The 18,230-nt window shown below is 38.8% G+C and overlaps 1 protein-coding gene across 3 annotated transcripts in view; it reads right to left on the reverse strand.

Annotated features, from left to right (window-relative positions):
- Positions 1-5,146: 5,146 nt before the first annotated feature.
- Positions 5,147-18,230, reverse strand: part of SEC24D (SEC24 homolog D, COPII coat complex component) — a 111,722-nt gene continuing 98,638 nt past the window's right edge. Inside the window, exons 20-23 of one of the 3 annotated variants that reach the window (XM_023220037.1) lie at positions 14,956-15,135; positions 13,521-13,712; positions 10,741-10,830; positions 5,147-5,993 (exon numbers count right to left, since the gene is read on the reverse strand). In XM_023220037.1, coding sequence (XP_023075805.1) covers positions 5,853-5,993; positions 10,741-10,830; positions 13,521-13,712; positions 14,956-15,135 — 603 coding nt within the window. In that variant the 3' untranslated portion in view covers positions 5,147-5,852. The remainder of the gene's footprint in view (positions 5,994-10,740; positions 10,831-13,520; positions 13,713-14,955; positions 15,136-18,230) is intronic. The other 2 variants (XM_023220039.2, XM_023220038.3) reach the window with 2 other exon arrangements.

Consider the following 18,230-nt stretch of genomic DNA (forward strand, 5'->3'; position numbering starts at 1 on the left):
TGCATCTATGTTGTTGCAAAGAACATGCTTTCATTCTTTCACATGACTGTGAAGTATTCCATGGTGTATATGTACTACATTTTCTTTATCCAGTCCACCATCGATGGGTACTACCCTAGGTTGATTCCATGTCTTTGCTATTGTGAATAGTGCTGCTATGAACATGGGAGTGCATGTGTCTTTTTGGTAGAATGATTTATTTTATTTTGGGCATATACTCAGTCATGGGTTGAATGGTAATCCTGTAATATAATTTAAAAAAAAATTATCAAAGCCAGGCATGATGGCCTGTAATCCTAGCTGTGTGGGAGGCTGAAATGGAAGGATTACTTGAGCGTGGAAGCTGGAGACCAGCCTGGATGACATAGTGAGGCTTCATCTCAAATAATTAAAAAGTGGAAAAATAAAATCTAAAAGCATTCCCTAAAAATTCTTACACAACTTGGTCGGGCGCAGTGGCTCATTCCTATAATCCTAGCACTTTGGGAGGCTGAGGCAGGCGGATTGCCTGAACTCAGGAATTCAAGACCAGTCTGGGCAACAATGGTGAAACCCTGTCTCTACTAAAATACAAAAAATTAGCCGGGCATGGTGGCGTGCACCTGTTGTCCCAGCTACTTGGGAGGCTGAGGCAGGAGAATCGCTTGAACCCGGGAGGCGGAGGTTGCAGTGAGCCAAGATGGCACCACTGCACTCCAGACTGGGCAACAGAGTGAGACTCCATCTCCAAAAAAAAAAAAAAAAAAACCATAATAATTCTTACACAACTCATGTATTTTTGAGACTGCATCTATAATCCACTTAAAGTTTCCTTAATGAAACACGAGTAATTTATCTCCCCAATTGACTTTGTTCTTTATGTGATTTAAAACTAGATTCTCATGTATTAGTTTGGATAACAGTGGCTCTGGAAATGTTTATGAGGGGACATTTTGGAAATTGAGGGAGTTTAACCTGCACAAGAAACATTATAGGGATATGTCTTTGAACTGTCTGAAAACTGCTATTCATTAGAGGAGGAATTCACCTTGGGAGGCTGAGGCGGGAGGTTTGCTTGAGCCCAGGAGTTTGTGACCACCGTGGGAAACGTGAAACCGCATTTCTACAAAAAATTAGCCAGGCACATGCCTATAGTCCCAGATACTCAGGAGGCCAAGGCAGGAGGATCACTTGAACCCAGGAGGTTGAGGCTGCAGTGAGTCATGATCTTGCCACTGCACTCCAGCCTCGCAACAAAGCGAGACCCTATCTCAAAAAACAACAAAAAAAGTGATGAGAAGATTACTTTCCCAAACAACCATTTATGAACAGTTCTGTTAGAAAATTATATTTGGTGGACTTTCCCTGAAACTTCTCATTTTGGTACAAGTACTCTCTTGTCTTTTGAGGCCAAAGGTAGATTAAGATCGTATCTGCTTTCATTCCACACTAGTGATTCATAATGGCAAACTCCCTAAGTTCTTTTTCTAACATGTGTTGTTTCCAAGAACGATCGATCTCCTGCATATGCATTTGTGTTTTTGGACACAAGTCTAGATGATTCTTAATTATTCTCAGTCTACTACCATTATGTTAGACTTTTAAAAGTGAACCTTCTAGGAAAGTTGCCATTTGGTAACCTCGAAGATGTGCCTTCAAAAAGTGAGTGAACTCATTTCTTTTTTAAAATAATGATTCCTTAACATTTGAAATACAAGTTCTTGTCTTTATGTATTATTGAGGTTTTGGTTTTTAGCATTTAAAGTAGTTGAAGCTGCAAGTTTCTCATATGGCAAATTTATTCTAATCTCTGAAACCATCTGTTAATTGGAATTTCTATAGCATTTAAAGATAGCTTGATTTGGAAGATGTCAATTAATGATACTGGTGGCATAGCAGCAAATCCAATTAGGAGTCAGATTAGTTCTAGATTTTATGATCCTTAGCAAGTTTAGTAAAAAACCTAGTAAAACAGTAACAGCAATGAACACTTAAATAGCAGCACTATGTGTCAGGTGCTGTTCAAGGCCCATTATAAACTTTAATTCTTGAAAAAACTGGAGGAAACAGACACAGAAAAGTTTCTAACTTGCCCTGGATCACACAGCTAGTGGTGGAACTAGTATAGAAACCCATGTTGCTGGGTCCAGAGCCTGTGCTGTGAGCCATTGTGCGCCGCCGCCTCTTCCAGTGTGGGGAAGGGGAGCACCATTTCAGAGCAGCACTTAGACCATTTTTGGCAAGTGGTCATTCAGGACTCACTGGAGCATTTCCATTACATACTGGGTTTCTTCTTCACCATTTATATTATATTCCCTCTGTTTTCCAAGGGTCTTGCTCTTTTGAATATTTTTTCTCTGTCTTCAATCTTCAGCATTCTTTGTAGTACAGTATTGTTTCTATCTGTATTTTTTCAACATAATTCAATAAACACAACATAATGCTGGTGGCTTCTTTCCACCAGTATTTAAATGGCAAATCCCTTAAAATTTAAAATTTTTTAAATCTTAAAATCTAAAAGATCCTCCCCTCTTCCTCTGACCCACCCGCTCATCCCCTCTTGAGTTGCTTCCATTCTGCCCCCACTTCTTCAACCTGTTCTAATCTAGACTTTAGTCTCACTAATTTAGAGAAACTGCTCTTCACCAAAGTGACCCATGACCTTTTTACTAATCCCAACAAACATTTTCATCTTTGTCTTTTGGAAGCCTGTAGCTTGGCTGCCCACACTCTTCATGTACCCCCCCTTTTACCTTGAGCTTTGTGACATCTTCTAGCCAAGTTCATTTCTTACCTCTCTGGCCCTTCCCAGTCTCCTTTAAGATTTCTAGTGACTGCCCTAGGGATTTGCTTCCTTCCCACTCTAGAGAGTCAGCCTAAGTTTTTTCGGCCACTTGTTTGGCTTCGTTTTCTCGATATACATGTAGATGGATTGCAAATCTTTAGCTCACAGCTCTCTCCTGAGATTCACACCCGTATTTTTAGGTGCTATAGTTTATCTCACTTGGATAGCTTGCAAGCTACCTTAAATATGTACAATCTGAACTATACCCTTCACATACACACTGACATACACAAGCTGTTTTTATTTCTGTTTCCTCTCAGAGAATCATCTGTGTACCCAGTTGTTCAAAACAAATCATTTTCTGACACTTTCTCTTCCCTTACATCACCTCTCCCCCAATTCCCTCACTCCCAACTAAAACCATTATTTTATTTCAGGTCACCATGAACTCAAATTAACTATTCTGATAGCCTCATAAATAGTCTGTCTGCTGCAAGTTACATCACCTTACAACCCCAAAGTGATCTTTCTAGAGTGATCCTGCTGCTCCTGTTTAAATATCTCTCCTTGATAGCTCCTGCCAAGTTTAAGTTCTTTAGTTTACTGAGAGGGTGATGTATGCCCTCTCCACTCTGAGCCTTCATACTTACTTTCTCCTCTGCTGGCATATTTACCAATATTGCCAATTACCTGGCAAGTGATTACAATTTTTTCAGGTCTAATCTTCAGTGTAACTTCCTCTGGAAAATTTTTACTGACTACACCTTGCCCCCCAGCTAGACTAGGTCATATATACCCTGCTAGGTCCTTACTGTAGCATTTCATGGCATTTCTGGAACTTTCCTGTAATTGTAGAGATGGTCGGGACTTTACTTGTGCTGCTGTTTTCTCCCCTAGTGTTTGGCACCTAGAAAATGTGCAATCAGTATTTGTTAAATGAGAAGATACTACTTCCAATGGCATACTCTTTGAGCACCTAATTATTTAGAAGTTTCTTGTGTTAAGCAGCACTTTGTCACTTTTTTTTTTTTTGAGTCTCACTCTGTCTTCCAGGCTGGAGTGCAATGGTGTGATCTCAGCTCACTGCAACCTCTGCCTCCCGGGTTCAAGCAATTCTCCTGTCTCAGCCTCCCAAGTAGCTGGGATTACAGGTGCCTGCCATCAGGCCCAGCTAATTTTTTGTATTTTTAGTAGAGATGGGGTTTCACCATGTTGGCCAGGCTGGTCTGGAACTCCCGACCTCAAGTGATCCACCCACCTCGGCCTCCCAAAGTGCTGGGATTACAGACTTGAGCCACTGCGCCCGGCCTGTCTATTTAATGGTTCTGGTTCTATACCCTAAAGAACACAAAGAACAATCATTAGACAGCCTTCAAATAAATAAAGGAATGTGCTCTGTGCTTCTATTCCACATAGGGTATGGTGCCTAGAATTGAACAATCACCTAGGTGTGGTCTGACCTCAGAGTAGAGTGGGACCATCACTATGCTCATTTGACAGCCTATCCTTGTAATAAGGTAGATTGAGATCATATCTGCTTTCATTCCACTAGTGATTCATAATGGCAAACTCCCTAAGTTCTTTTTCTAACGTGTTATTTCTAAGAACGATCTCCTGCATATGCATTTGTTTTTTGGACACAAGTCTAGGAACTTACGTTTCTTCTTGTTAAACTCATCCAAGTTAATGACGTTAAACTCATCCAAGCTGATGATGTTAAACTCATCCAAGTTGATGATGCTGAAGCAACATGCCAGTTGACTAACATGGGGGGATTTTAGTCCTGTCACTGTCTGTATTTGTTTTTCTACCTACTTCATGACATCTAATTTATAAATAAACCTTACTAGCCATATAATCAGAGACAGGGTACTTAAGTCAAGCCTGTTTCTTCATGTGTAAATGGGGTTGATAACAGGATCAGGGTTGCTGTGAAGAATACATCTGCATATGTTCACAAAAACCATAGTGCAGTTCTTGGGACATGATATGTACTCAATATATTTTATCTATTATTATTCATATAATTGATAACAAAGTTGAATAGGGCAGGTAGAGGCAGATGCCTTTGTGACATCACTCAAAATCGTTCTCCTAGGTTTAGTCATATTCATTAATAAGGGTTTCACGTAGCCTATTTCTATTTATTTTGCCCACAAAAACATATTAGAGAACTTTGAAATGCCTTTCTCAAGCACACTATGATGTTTCTTAGATTTATTGCCTAGTATTCCTTAGCCCTCAACAAAAAAAGAAAATTTTGTTTTCTTGATTTGATCTTAGTGAGCTACCCAAACAACTTTTTGCCAAGACATTTTGAATACTACCCTTATTTCTCAAGACCTAAAAATACATAATAAATAAATAAATAAAACTACCTACTAAGAGTATATGAAGTGATTTATTGATATGGTTTAGATCCATTATATACAGGTAGAAACTTTCCAAATTGTACAAAGAACCATTAAGCATATTGATAAAGACAGTTTTATAGACAAAACAACTGGAAAATAGTTTTAACATACACAATATATAATTATGAAAAAAAAGTAGAACACATATTGTTCTACCAGATAAATCCCAAGGTTATTAAAAGTCTGCTATGCAAACCTTAAGTTGAAAAATGTGTTCAATGGAGTTACATGGTTTTAAAAAATTAGGTATAATGTAAAAATTAAGCTTTTTTTTTTTCTCATTGCAATTGGGAGAGGAACTGAGACAACTTTTTACCCCAAATCTATACAGTTTGAGAAATAATTTATATGTCTAGCACAAAGAAAGAAAATTCAGAATGTTGATGGTTCTGTAAACTTTGCCTTTTATGAAATGCAAACCACATCAGTTTTAAAAATTAGAAACTGTGCAATCAGAAACAGACTGTTCCCTTTATACCTTAAGGTTCCATTGTACCTTAATTGGCTTTATACCTGAGCACCAAAGCTGAAGTTCTAAATGCCATCTCTTCCTGGAAGGTTATTCTGAAAATGAGCAAGAAATCAAAACTAGCCTATTATCATCTAGAAAATTAGGCACCAAGAAGGAGGTTATCTCCTTAGAAATGCAACATCATCAGTGACAGAAGTTTCAATTAATTTAGCAGCTGACAGATTTCCTTGTGAACACAACAAAGGAAATCCACATAAGAAGAGCCTCCATAAAGTCCTTTGTCTTCTACCAGGAACTGTCGGAAAACCATTTCTGGCTGTTCTCGCTGTTTTACAATTGTGAGCTAGGAAAAAAACCAAACAGTAACAGCACCTGGTTATAAACATTATTTGAAAATGTCTCAATTTTGTCTATTTCAATTTTAGCAAACATTATTGAATGTCTATTATGTGTGAAGGCATGGAGGATTATGGGAAAGTGCCTAATACCTAGAGTGGAAAGAGGCCTGGACCCCGAAACCCCAAAACCCAAGACATACAATTTTAAGTGGCAAAAATGAAACCTAAGCAGAGTGTTATGGGAAAGGCTTCACAATGATAGTAACTGTCACCTGAGCCTTAAAGGATAGGGGTAGGGCTAGGGAGTATCCCATACTGGAATACATGTACCATGTACCAGAGATACAGTTATGGCTGGCATGTAAATTATCACAGGCTTCTAAAAGGGACAAATTATCATAATAATGAGTTTGGGCTTCTGTAGGAAATGTGATCCAGTGAAGGTGCAGAAGAATGAAATGAGACAATTAAGTGGCAGCAGTATGTACAATACATTCGTGAGACAGGGACACTAGATAGGAAGTGGTTTGAAGTGTCTGGGTGGGAGATGATCAGGTTCTGAATTAGAGCAATGGAGGTGGAAAGAGGGTGGATTGGAGAGATGCTAGAGAGGTTAACATGCAGGGAAAATTGGGAGAACTTCTGTTCTTTGCTCATCATGATTCTCTAGACCTGTGTTGTCCAGTACAACAGCCAGCCACACATACTATTGAGCACTTAAAATGTGGCTCATCCAAATTGAGATGTACTGTAAATATAAGACACAGTGGATTTCTAGACTTAGTATGAAAAATAAAATGTAAAAATATCTCAATAATTGATGATACAGATTACATTAGAAATTGTATTTTGGATATACTGGGTTAAATTAATTATTTAAATGAATTTTTTCTTTTTAAATGTGGTCATCAGAAAACATAGAATTGCATATGCATTTGCATTACTGGAGAGTGCCCCTCTAGACGAAGCCCAGAGGGAAGAAGCCCAGAAGAGAGCCAGTTTTGTCATGAACACTTTGAGCCCTTCTTTCTACACCTGTATTCCTATTTGAGGAAGTCAAGGCAGATGATATGAATGGTCAGAATTTCATATTTATTGCGCCACAAGTGGGGTTAACTGATCTATACATGCACAACAGTGCCTCTCCACCTGCCTCCTATATAATTAAGAGGAGCCAGGGTACTTCTCACTTCTTCCTCTCAGGAGGTAAACCCACCAGAAAGGCCTGCAATAGGGAAGCACATGCAGTTAGCCCCTTCACCAGCTGCAGTGGGGAAGGTATGTGCAATTTTGGCTAGGAGGGCAAGGCCCTCCCTACTTTTGCATTCTATGCTTTTTAGTTATCAAGTAGAATAATTCTGTCACCACCACTTGCTTTTTTCTTTTATAACATTTTGGCCTGGATCCAAGTCTATTAAGTTTTAAATTGCCCCTGACCTAGTAAAAATAATACATAAGAACAACTGCTGCTGCCGCAACTCAGCTAATTCCATGTGGATGCAGATATGTGTGATGCCTTGGCTTTTGGATGTCAGCTCTAGGTACTGGGAGTTGGCACTGGAATAGCTGTGTGCATACGCAGATTCCACTCCTACACGCTCCGAAGTTTAAGATTTGCCTCCTGATGAACCTGAAGTCAAGATTCTTTTCATTTTATGTTTTATCCACCCTCTCCCACATGCCACTACAAGTTTACTATTGTCCATGATTGGTAGGGGCAGTGTGGGTCTAGCCTCTGACACAACTCGGGCTGAGACTGGGCAGGATAAGACACTGAAGGAGGAAAGACTTGAAGTTCCAATTTCTTTAGAATTTACTTTCTTTATGGAAATTAATAGAAATAAGTTCAGGTTGCTCATCTGAAGTATTTTCTATTGCTGCCATTCACTTGGGTTTGTTTTCGTTTTTGTTTTTGTGTGGTGCTCATTGTACAACTTCCTCTGACAAAGTGTCTGGCTATGAGCTGAGGTGGTAAGTAGAACAGGGACTGGATTTCGGCCTTGGGAGAAACTTAACTTTAAACTATAGTGATTAATATCCTACCCCACCATTTGACTATCTACAGGTGTCTGGATGACACAGAAAGTATAGTGGAAGGTCTCAGGGGAGTGGAGTCACGGAAGTGGTGTTGGCCTGTCTTGACACAGTGATGGTCTCTTCAAAGGGCACACCCACACCAATAAAAGGAAAGCATGCTGGTGCGGATTGGCAGATCCGTCTTTATGTCCCCACTTTACGTTTCTGAAGGGGGGGATGGCCCTATAGAGTAGGAGGAGAACATTAAAATAATCACTGCTTATCACCTCCTTGCTTCTTGTGTGCCCTCTCCAAGGGAAGACTGGCTAACTCTGAATGTGACATTCTCTGGGTCACCTTACCAAAGGTCTTATAGAATTAATGTGCTTCAAAAGCCAATCTCATCTTTGATTGGCTAACTCACAGGGAATCGCTAAAGCATGGCAGTGATTAGGAAGGCCCAGGTAGAACATGTTCAGCGAGAAAAGAGCCATGGTACAACCTTCGGGGAATACCAACTCTTAAGTGGCAGATAAATGAAGAGAAGCCAATGAAAAAGAGTCACTGAGAAAGAAGAATCAGGAGCAGGAGATGTTTTAAAAGCTGACAGGAGAGCATTTGAGGAAGTAGTCAACCTTGTACATGCTGTAAAAGGATTGAGAATCAATTGTCTTTAGCAAGTTGGCAGTTTACAGAGAACTGGAGAGATGGGAAGGAAAGAGCAGTTAATAGAGACTTTTTCAAGGAGCTTGGTTGTAGAATGTTTGGGATGTTGCCAGTATTCAATAAATACTTGTAGAATGAATAAGGAAAGGGAAGCAGAATCTTAGAGAAGTGGCAGCTTCTATGAAGGTAGATTTGAACAGCTTGTAAACTGTGGAAAAGGGCCAATGGTAAAGGAATACTCTAGGAAATACAAGTGAAAGGAGAGAGAATAAAAAACATTTGCAGAGAACCGTGCAGGGCAGGACTAGAATTTATCAGGAAGGCACTTGGTTTCAGCCATCTGTAGACATACTGTGGTAGAAATCTTTTTTGTTGTTGTTCCCCCACATGTATGAGAATAATCAGACAATAAGGTCTAAGAGGACTGAGTTTTTGGAAAAGTAATTAGCATAATCTGGAAGGTAACAGTTCCTTCTAGATTTGATTTTATTATTTTTGATCCTTCCATACCAACTCTTTTCTCCTACTTAATCTTAACCCTTTTTTAAAAGTATGTTTTCATTTCCTTTGTTGAGTCAGTTTTCAAGTGTCAGAGAAAAGGTGGAATGCTAAGTGCCCGGCGACTAAGCAGCTAGTACAAGCCCTGTATCTGCTATGATCCAGCTGTGAGACCCTGATCAAGCTAGTCAGCTCCTTTGAGCCTCACTTTCATGTCTGGGATGTGCAGGTAGGTATAGGAAGCCAGGTAACCTCCCAGATTCCTTTCAACTCTGACGTCTGTGGATTTTAAATATTTCAAATTCTTTATAGAGATAGCACTCTATGAACAGATGGATACATCTGCAGGTAATACATAAGAAAATCTGATTCTTTAAGTATTCAAGCTAAAATTGTTTTATCACACAGGTCTTTAATATTTTATTCACATGTAATATTTGAAGCTCACCCCCAGATGGTTTTATAACCAAAGCTGACATAACTTTGGTAAGAGGTTGGAACAGGTGGGAGAAAGCAGAGAAAGTTTAATGTTTTTCCCTGAAGGAGGAACTACTGAGCACAAGGATGATCTCCATGCTCAGTCCTGCCTCTTCTCTGCAAATGGCCAGTTGGAGGGATGCAGTTGCTGCAGCTGGGATGAAGGTGAATTATTATTGCTACGCATTCTAAATACCAGTGGCTTTCAATTTGTATTTCATTGGACTCAAGATCTGGTTACATGTTTCTAGGCTTAAACTGAACCCACATAGGTGCTGTGTGGTGTGAAAACTGTTCTAGAAAAGTTGTATATTCATCCAGATTTACCTAAGTTCATTTTACCTAAGCTCTACCTAAAGTTGATGTTTGCATGCATGAGTTACTTTCACAGTTACGAATGTTGGTTTAGATTGACATCACATTTACATTTCAGGAGACAATTGGCCCCATAAATACCCTGGCACTTGTAGACACGTGCCTCCAGGTGAGTGTCTTATAGCTCTTCAGTAAGCAGTGTTACACAGCACATCATCATCTATACATTCTAGATCCCAGGAGACTCTAATATTGAGCTTGGGAAGGAAAACAAGTAAGTATCTGGAAGGTGGCAACAAGATATAATTTTCTTAGGTTCTAGACATATTAAATTTTTTTACTCAAACTCAGAAAAGGCTAGAAGGGCTTGGAAGGACAAGAATAACAAAACTTTTCAGAGATCATAAATTAAACATTGTAATAAATCAAATTTTACAAATGTTCTAAATGATACTTCTATAATTAAGTAATTTTAGGCACCAGAAGAAAAGTCATTTCCAAGTCTGTTAATGATAACCAATTGCTATTAAATCATGAAGTTAATACTGACTAAGATACCCCATAGTTAACCCATGGTAATAGCTGTTTGTTTGTGACTGATAAGTAGGTAGATATACTTAGAGGTTAATGTGAGGGTTTTTTAAACTTTTATTTTAGATTTGTGATGGTGTGAGTTTTTAAAATCAAAGATCACTTCATAAAAACATAGGGTGTGCATTTTACATGTTTAATGAAATTTTTAACACTTGAATAAAGGGAAAAATAAAATCGTTTTCTTACCTTCATTGAATATGGCCTCTTTTGTTGGATAATACCCATTATCATTCTGAGTTGTTGAGAGTATGGGTTTCCCACTTCAGGCAGCAATGTCTTAAATTTAAGAAAATCAAAGTTTTAGTACAGTTTATAACATTTAGATAGAAGTAGCAATATGAGATTATCATAATGTTACAAACATCCTTGTAAAACCATGTACTTGAATATTGGTGTGGTTCATTACTTGAAAACCAAAACTGTGGGGAAAATGCAGTAAAAATTATTATTGGCACCCATTACCATAAATGACAGAAGACAATTATTTCTGTCTTTTGAAAAAAACTCTTCCTCTGGAATTTGACACATGCACATCACTGAAGTGACACAGCACAGACATAGTCAGCCCTCTGTATCCATGGGTTCTGCATCCATGGATTCAACCAACCACAGACAAAAATATTTGTAAAAAATGCATCTGTACTGAAAAAGCATGGATATTGGGTTTTTTTTTTTTTTGTCATTATGCTATAAACAATATAGTTCAACAAGTATTTACATAGCATTTTACATTGTATTAGGTGTTACAAGTAATCTTTTTTTTTTTTAATAGAGGGTCTCACTATGTTGCCTGGGCTGGTGTCAAACGCCTGAGCTCAAGCAATCTTCCCTCGTCAGCCTCCCAAAGTGCTGGGATTATAGGCGTGAGCCACTGTGCCCAGCTGGTGTTATAAGTAATGTAGAGATGATTTAAAATATATGGGGGTATACGCGCAAGTTATATGCAAATACCATGCCATTTTATATCAGGAACTTCAACATCTGTGGATTTTGGTATCTATAGACAGTTCTGGAACCAATTCCCCATGGATACCAAGAGACAATAGTATATGTTTTATGCAAACAACTTCCTGTGAAAGTTTGATCCCTTTTCAAGATTCAAGGCTATGTTGTGAGAGAAAAGAATGTACTTTATTCCTTCAGTGGATGGAAAATTCCATCCAAGTACTACTGTTCCAGCATTAAAACAAACTACCAAATGTTGATTTCTCAAAGGGAATGCAGCCTCTTAGATATCCCGGAAATCTGGTTAGTGGTCTACAGGCCAATCCAGCTGCACATGGCATCCAGGCGATATGAAGGATTTTGACTTACATTTCTTCCATCAAGACAGAGTAAAATGCTAATGTTTGCTTCTCAGCAAGAAGATGCCAAGAGCCAATGCATCATCGTGAGTTAGCCAGAGAACATGTGAGTTTGAATGTTTCACCATAAACCTCAAGTGTCAGGAAAAGTTTATGGTCAATATTTTTCACAGGAGTAAGGAAAACAAAAAATTCATTATTTATATTCACACTCCCATCCCCTATATGCATTATGTGGCATATTATGGTAGATCTATTTATTCAACAAACAACATAAGTATTCTTCATGTGTATGTTTTAAAGTGCCAACTGCCTCTAAAAAGAAAGTAGCTTACATTTGGTTTTTAACTTTGTTTCATTTTGTTGATGAAAGTCAAGGAAATACCGGTATGCTGATATAAGCGCAGACCTACCAATCTGCTGCCTTGTGATAGAGACACTGGCTATTTCCTGTGGATGTTCAGTTCAGCAACTATGCATTCAGCATTTACTATGTCAGTATATTACAAGAGGAAGCTTCCTTAACTTTTATATAAAAATTTTTCATAGTTCTTTGCCTACTGAATTTTTTAAAATTGCATTTATAATCATTCCTTAATTTCAAACATATGCAGATATCAATTTCCAAATCTTCATCTTAAAACCAATCTCTAACTGGAATATGGATACCCTTGAATTCTCTTAAAAATACACTTTTGACATTCCTAATGAATACGCAGCTCTCTAAACTGATCACCTGTCATGGCCTTGAATTTTAATCCTGCCTCTTTCTGCAAGATGCGATATATATTGATACACCGTACTTCATACAATTGGGTTCAACAACTAGACTTAAGCCATCTTGCCACAACATAAGTGAGGCTTCAGGAAACTATCTGCTGAGCTCTACTGGAATCCACTATCAGAGTCAGACAACAGCCATCTGGCAGTGATGCTCACACAACAATGGTCTACAAATAAGGTTTGCAATAAATGTTGACTCTTGTACAAATTATAAGCTGGGTTTTCTAAGATACTTTAAAATGGTCATTTGTATTAATTTAACATCATACTCACAATTTCTTTTGTTATTGCAACAAAGGGGTGTATAGTCTGTTTTTATGGAATTATTATTTGTTAACTCAGTAATCTGATTTAGTCTGTAGCCAAACACCTATGAAAGATTTCTACATTCTTTTAAGTATGCAGTTCAGCACCAGAGGTGAGTCCAGAGCATAAGAACTGAATTCAGTTCCCACCTCTGCCATTTTATTACCTGAAGGAACTTGTCTCCAAGCCTCAACTGATTCCTCTGTAAAATGTTGAGATCATATCCATCTCACTAATTTGTTACGACAATTAACTGAAATGGTATATTTAAGTATTTAGAGTACAGAGACTGGCATATAGTTAATGATCTGGAAGTATTAGCATTTTCTATTAAAGTCACATATTTTAGTTGTTTGAAAGTACACAAATAACCTTATACAAGCTAATTGATACTGATCAAAACATGAAATTCTTTCATATACAGAAATATATGCCTTATTATTTTTCTTTCTATAATATTTCACTGCACATAAAGAAACACACTTGTGGTAATATGAAAAATACCAATTTTGAAAAAAGTTTCAAAATTGGTATTTTTCATATTACCACAAAAGCAATGAAAAAAATACTTACCATATCTGTGTTGATATGTGCAAAAGATGGCACATTAAATATTCCTTGGATCAGTTCTGGTGGGCTGCTTACTCCCAACCATAGGAACATGTGTAGGCCATTAGCCAGTAAGAATATTCCTTCTTCTGAAAGACGAGACTCAGAGCAACGAACAGCAGCAGGTAACATTGTACTCTTGACATCTAACGTGTGCTGGGCAGGCACAGACAAGAGAGTTAGAAACTCCTTTCTTCCCCTTCCTTTCCCTCCTTCCTCTCTCTTTTCCTTTCCTTTTTTCTCCCCCCACTCCCTCAGTGCATATTTAGTGAGTATCTATTATGTGCTAGACTTTATTCCAGTCATTAGACAATAATCCCCACCTTGTGCAGCAAATGGTTTTGTGCAGGAAGAGAAAACACATAAAGTAAGTAAAATATACAGAATATAGATGGTGTTAAGAGTTATGAAGAAAAGATGCAGGAAAGTGGGATGGGGTGTGTCGCTGGTAAAGGTGGGGACAATTTTAACTAGGGTAGTCCAGGGAGCCCAAGAACTTTTAAGAAGGTAACCTGAGGAGGTAAGAGAAGGAGCCATGGGGACAACTAGAGAAGACCATTTCAGATGGAAGGAAAAGCGAGTGCACAGGTCCTAAAGCAAGGGCCCGACTGTAGTGCTTGAAGATCAGCACGAAGCCCAGCGTGGCTGAAGTGGCATGGGGAAAGGGAGAGCAACAGAAGATTTCTAAAAGGGAGGGGAGGGGAGGACACACAGCACTGGGCCAGGATGGTAGGAACTTTGGCTTTTACAGAGATGAGAAATCCTGGAGTGTTTTGAGCGGAGGAGTGACACGAGCTGATGAATTTTTTTTTTTTTTTTTTTTTTTTTGAGACGGAGTCTTGCTGTGTTGCCCAGGCTGGAGGCACTATCTCAGCTCACTGCAACCTCCACCACCCTGGTTCAAGCAATTCCCCTGCTCAGCCCCCGTGAGTAGCTAGCATTACAGGTGCATGCCACCACGCCTGGCTAATTTTTTTGTATTTTTAGTAGAGATGGGGTTTCACCATGTTGGCCAGAATGGTCTCAAACTCCTGACCTCAGGCAATCCGCCCGCCTTGGCCTCCCAAAGTGCTGGGATTACAGACGTGAGCCACTGCACCCGGCCAGAGCTGATAATTATTTTAACAGGATGCCCTAACTTCTGTGCTGAAAACAGACCGAAGGCAATGCAGAACTCCTCAGATTCCCTCCCCCTCACCATAATGAGCACATACTGATGCACATAAGCAACTTGCAGAAAGAGCCCCTGCTCGAAATCCCACACCATATATTTTGAAGGCATTTGTGACTTTAACTTTCCTGTTAAGAACAACATGTTTCAGATATAACATATGGGAAAGCACAAAATATGATTCCCTTCCAGCCTCCTCTAGGAAATGCACCACCCCAGCATGCTTACTATGGGCAGAAGTTGTGGGTAGAAGAAAAGCTGAGAGTCAGCCACACCCATGGCCATGACCAGCTGTCTCTGGTATGCTCGTTCATCGGTTGAGATCTCTGGTCTGCTGAGTAGCACACAGTTTTTCAACAAGCAATTCATGTACACTGGCAATACTTTCATGGAATCTGGTAGAATAAGCTGAAAAAGACAATTTTTTGTTTCATATGCTTGATCTTTACTGAGAACAGTCCCCTGAGCTTCATCTGTAAGACTGAAACATCATTTGCTTTTGAACTTGTAAGGATGTAAGGATTAACTGGTAAACCATGTAAAGCACCCAGAGCACACAGTAACTGGCAGAGAGTGGGCATTCAAAGAGCAGCAGTTGTTTTTTATTTTATCTAGTGCTGCAGCAGCCTGGTGTAGGTGTTATCAGCACTACCCACTCACTGCTTAGGATGCAGTCCCAGCTCTGTCTTTTAGCAGGTGTGAGACCCTGGGCAAATTACTTACCCTGTCTTTTTCTCAGTTTTTTTTTTTTTTTTTTTTTTTTTAGCTGAATATGGAATAGTATATCTACTTCATGATAATTGAGTTATGCGAATTAAATGATCTACAAAGCACAACAGTGCCTAGCACATAGGATGTACCATATATATGTATGTTTAGATGTATACATATGTTTAATAAAATTTTTTAAAAAGTTATTTCCTAACCTATGTTTCCACTTCAAGAATAGCATTTCTAACTGCCCACAGGATATCTCTTCCTTTATGCTTTTTATGCATCTTAAACTCATCAAACAAATATTAAATGCCATTGTATCATAGGTTCTGTACAAAATGTCAAGGATATAAAAAGGAATAAGGCATAGTCCATGTTGTAAGATGCTTGAAGTTCGCTAGGGATAGACATATAAATACATAAAACATAATAAAGAGATTGCAGTATTATAGATTAAAAAAGGAAATGCCTCATGCATTTAGATATGTCACTACCGAATGATAACCTGCAAAATCAAACTCCTACAATTCCACAAACATGTTCTTCCTCCCATGTTTCCTATTCAGTGTAGAACTTCCAGATGAACCCTAATTCATTTATTTCTTCACCCTCAATTAATAAACAAATCCTTTTAATTCCACCTTCATAATCTACCTGTACCTTCTCTCCATCCTCACTTTGGCTCACATGACCTCATTCTAACTGCCCCAAAGTATATGCCCTTGTGAGATACTACAACCTAACACAATGCAGCAATTCTAGGAACACAACCTGATGATTTAAGAAATTATAGATAATGTCCTGATAATGTCCTATATTGTTTAACTTTATCCTTAATCAATATTGTAAGAATAGCTAATAATCAAGTTTGACTGATCTGAGTGTCACTTCCTTCCACTTAATAGCACAAGTCAGTGAACAAGGACATGTCCAAAAGAAAAATTATACATACGAGATAATAATAACTTGCAAACAGATAAATGAAATATCTGATCTATAACCAAATGGTTTCTTTTTAGCTTTCTCTTTTTTTTATTAGTTTTATTTTTTGAGATGGAGTCTCACTCTGTCACCCAGGCTGGAGTGCAGCAGCACAATCTTGGCTCACTGCAACCTCGCCTCCTAAGTTCAAGTGATTCTCCTGCCTCAGCCTCCTGAGTAGCTGGGATTACAGGCATGCACCACCACCCCTGGCTAACTTTTGTTTATTTAGTAGAGACGGGATTTCACCATGTTGGCCAGGCTGGTCCCGAACTCCTGATCTCAAGCAATCCGCCCGCCTCAGCCTCCCAAACTGCTGGGATTACAGGCATGAACCATCATCCCTGGCTTAGCTTTCTATCTTAATGATTAAAATGGATATACAGTTATCAGAATCCACACTGAAAAGAAAATGTCCCTGAGGGCTCTGTTAGAATTTATTCTGCAACTTAAATTTATATCATAAGTGTCTTCTCATGATATACTAAGTAAGGAATGTGTAAGGAATGTGTGGGATAGAACTTTCTAACTGGCTCAGGCAGATATATTTCAGAATGATTCTACTTTGCAGTTTGTTTCCCCTATCGACTTCTAATCTCCTTTCAAAGAACCAAGGACAGTTAAATGTATGTTTATTCTTTTTTTTTTTTTTGAGACCGAGTCTCGCCCTGTCGCCCAGGCTGGAGTGCAGTGGCCAGATCTTGGCTCACTGCAAGCTCCGCCTCCCGGGTTCATGCCATTCTCCTGCCTCAGCCTCCCCAGTAGCTGGGACTACAGGAACCCGCCACGTCGCCCGGCTAGATTTTTGTATTTTTTTTAGTAGAGACGGGGTTTCACCATGTTAGCCAGGATGGTCTCGATCTCCTGACCTCGTGATCCGCCCGTCTCGGCCTCCCAAAGTGCTGGGATTACAGGCTTGAGCCACTGCGCCCAGCCTAAATGTATGTTTATTCTTAAAAGTAGAACACTCTCTTCTAATTTTTTCTCTAGCATAATATATCTTCACTTAACAACATTTGGTACTGGATTACTTTCTCAGCCAAGGAAAACTATGATAAAAAGATGTAGGAACCAGATCATGGTCATATTCCAGAGCCATGTGGCCCCGATGCTATTTCTGATCTAGTTACTAGTTAGGCATTTTACATGTTATAAAGATCAAGGGTCAAGAATGTTCTTAGATTCCTGTATAAAGCATGTCCATTTGGTTTTAAAATATCAGATTGAAATTTCACTGGTTGCTTCTAATTAATGAGGTCATATTAAACGAGTTCAGAAATCTGTGATCCTAAATACCACAAAGGGGTGAGGTTGGCCCACAATGACACTACTACGACTAAAAAGTCTAATCAGAGGCGGTTGGACTGTAGGAGGCAGAGGGAAGAAAAACAGGTGGTAAATGAGAAGGAAAATCTAATCATGAAAACAAAAAAAAATGGAGTTAAAGAATGAAAGAAAACAAGAAGACAGTCTTATTCAATGTTCTAGAGGTGAGGAAGAAAATGTGGCCACGGATTACCACTATAAAATCTTCCTACCCCACTGACCCCCTCCACAAATAACTAAATTATTCTTTGGGAGTAAGGTATGAGAGTGAGGTAGGAGCAGTAATTCATGTAAGTTGAGCTCGCTTGAATTTGGAAAATTCTTTTCTTCTTTAGGTTTTGAAGTGACAGAAGTGGTAATGAGGTTTGTTTTGTTTTGTTTTGTTTTGTTTTTGAAAAGCTTATTTTGCAGTTAAGGTCATTTGACTTGCCTTTTGAAATCAATGCACTCCCATATGATATATATTTAAGCTCAGAACAGTG

The sequence above is a fragment of the Piliocolobus tephrosceles genome, chromosome 3, assembly GCF_002776525.5.
Source record: "Piliocolobus tephrosceles isolate RC106 chromosome 3, ASM277652v3, whole genome shotgun sequence".
Lineage (NCBI taxonomy): Eukaryota > Metazoa > Chordata > Mammalia > Primates > Cercopithecidae > Piliocolobus > Piliocolobus tephrosceles.